The sequence below is a fragment of the Hyposmocoma kahamanoa genome, unplaced genomic scaffold, assembly GCF_003589595.1.
Source record: "Hyposmocoma kahamanoa isolate Upper Pololo Valley unplaced genomic scaffold, ASM358959v1 100021, whole genome shotgun sequence".
NCBI lineage: Eukaryota > Metazoa > Arthropoda > Insecta > Lepidoptera > Cosmopterigidae > Hyposmocoma > Hyposmocoma kahamanoa.
In genome coordinates, this window is record NW_020653200.1 from 1,889,016 (window position 1) to 1,891,195 (window position 2,180).

Consider the following 2,180-nt stretch of genomic DNA (forward strand, 5'->3'; position numbering starts at 1 on the left):
TTATCTATTATTTTTTTTTCAGAAGGTGTTTTGCCCTCTGGAAGTGGCAGACCATGTTTAACTAGATCCCGCAGTATTTTTTGTTTTTGAGCTCGTGTTTTTCCTTCAAGAGGGGTCAGAAGACCTTCAGCTTTGTCTTTCTTAAGTTTTTCTTCGATTTCTTTTAATTTCTTTTCCTTCTCTAGCTCTTTCAATTTTTCTGAAGATGTTTGCTTACATACAGAAGAACGGGTCTCTTTGATGCGAGTAATCAAAGCTTTTTCTGATGCCGTACGACCTTCTGGTAATGGAACTCTCGCTGCAGCCATTTTTTTCAGTGCCACCTCTTTTTGCAAAGCAGTCTTGCCTTCAAGAGGTGTAATTACTCCCTCAGCGTGTGCTTTTGTTACTCTTAACTTTTGAGATAATGTTTTAGGTTCTGCAGGGTATCCCATTTCTTTCCTAACTTTATCTATTATTTTTTTTTCAGAAGGTGTTTTGCCCTCTGGAAGTGGTAGACCATGTTTAGCTAGATCCTGCAGTACTTTTTGTTTTTGAGCTCGTGTTTTTCCTTCAAGAGGGGTCTGAAGACCTCCAGCTTTAGCTTTCTTACATTTTTCTTCGATTTCTTTTAATTTCTTTTCTTTCTCTAGCTCTTTCAATTTTTCTGAACATGTTTGCTCTGATACAGAAGAACGGGTCTCTTTGGCGTGAGTAATCAAAGCTTTCTCTGATGGCGTACGTCCTTCGAGCGGAGTCATAAGACCTCCGTCTTTAGATTTACGTATTCTTTGTGATGGAATATTTGTTATAGACGGTTTCAATGTTGTTGGAACTTTACTTGAAGTCTTTGTTTTAATTTGTCCTATGAGAGCTTTTTCCGATGGTGTCCGTCCTTCAGGCAGAGGCACGCCAATGTCAGCAAGCCCCCGTAAAATCTTTTCCTTCTGCGCCATCGATTTTGCATCTAATGGTGTTATTAAGCCTTTAGCCGTAGCCTTTTTGTATTTTAGATTTTCTGAAGACGTCCTTGGTTGAGGAGGAAGTCCTAAATCGCGCCTAACTTTGTCGATGATCTTTTTTTCGGAAGATGTTTTTGCCACTGGCAAGGGGACATCATTGATGGCAAGTCCGCGCAAAATTTTTTCTTTCCTCTCTGTACTTTTTCCATTTAAAGGTGTGAGCAATCCTGCAGATTTCAATCGTTTCAGTTTCTTAGTAGATATTTTTGATGTTGGTCTAACTTGTTTTGTCTTGCTAACGTGTTCAGATTTTGTGACGTTCTTAAGTTTCATAGAAACCTCATCTTTCTTAATTTTTTCTATCAGTGCTTTCTTTTCAGCAGTTTTAGGTTCTGGTAATGGCAAGCCTTGTTGATGCAGTTTTCTGATCATTTTTTCATATTCACATGGCGATTTATCTTCCGACGGTGTTAAGAGTCCTTCTGCTTTTGCTTTTTTTACTTTTTCTGAACAAACTTTTGGCACCGTACGTGTAGCCTCTTTAACGCAAGTAATCAAAGCTTTTTCTGACAACGTACGTCCTTCTGGAAGCAAAGCTCCTACTGCGGCCATCTTTCTGAGCGCTACTTCTTTTTGCGAAAGAGTTTTGCTCTCAAGAGGTATAATTATATTCTCAGCATGTGCTATCGAATCTCTTAAGTTTTGTGATGCTGTTTTAGGTGCTGAAGAGCATCGCTTTTCTTTCTTAAATTGTTCTTCAGAAACTGTTTCGTCCTCTGAAAGTTCTTTTTTTTCTTTTCGAGTTTGGGATTTTTTTGCTTTTTCTTTTTTTTTCTGTTTTCCTCTTTCCTCCTTTTTTATTTCGTTTGTTACCTCGTCTTTTCCTTTTTCAGTTATTTTAGCTTCCTTTTCTGCCTTTTTGTCCTGTTTCGTTAACTTTTCTTCAAATTTTTTATCCATTTTGGTTCCTCTTGATAAATGAGAGTCACCTCGTACGTTTTCTACTTCGCTTGCAGATTTAACCAACCCTTTTTCTTTAAGTACTTTTTCCGTAGCACCTTTTTTATTAACTTTCTTCGCACCTAATTCGGTACCGGATATTTTAGACTCAACAGAGGACCTTAATTTTGCAATCTCACATAACACACAATTACACTTATCACAGGTTTTCTTCTTATAACAATCGTAAAGACCTTTCATTACTTCAAACATAGCATCTGAATTACAAAGACTGCAACA

The 2,180-nt window shown here is 37.6% G+C and overlaps 1 protein-coding gene across 1 annotated transcript in view; it reads right to left on the reverse strand.

The window, feature by feature from the left end:
- The window catches only part of LOC113240194, a 124,054-nt gene extending 122,153 nt beyond the window's left edge, over positions 1-1,901 (reverse strand). Inside the window, exons 1-2 of the mRNA XM_026477444.1 lie at positions 1,815-1,901; positions 53-1,715 (exon numbers count right to left, since the gene is read on the reverse strand). Of these exons, the coding sequence (XP_026333229.1) occupies positions 53-1,715; positions 1,815-1,901 (1,750 nt within the window). The remainder of the gene's footprint in view (positions 1-52; positions 1,716-1,814) is intronic.
- Between the last annotated feature and the right edge of the window lie 279 nt (positions 1,902-2,180).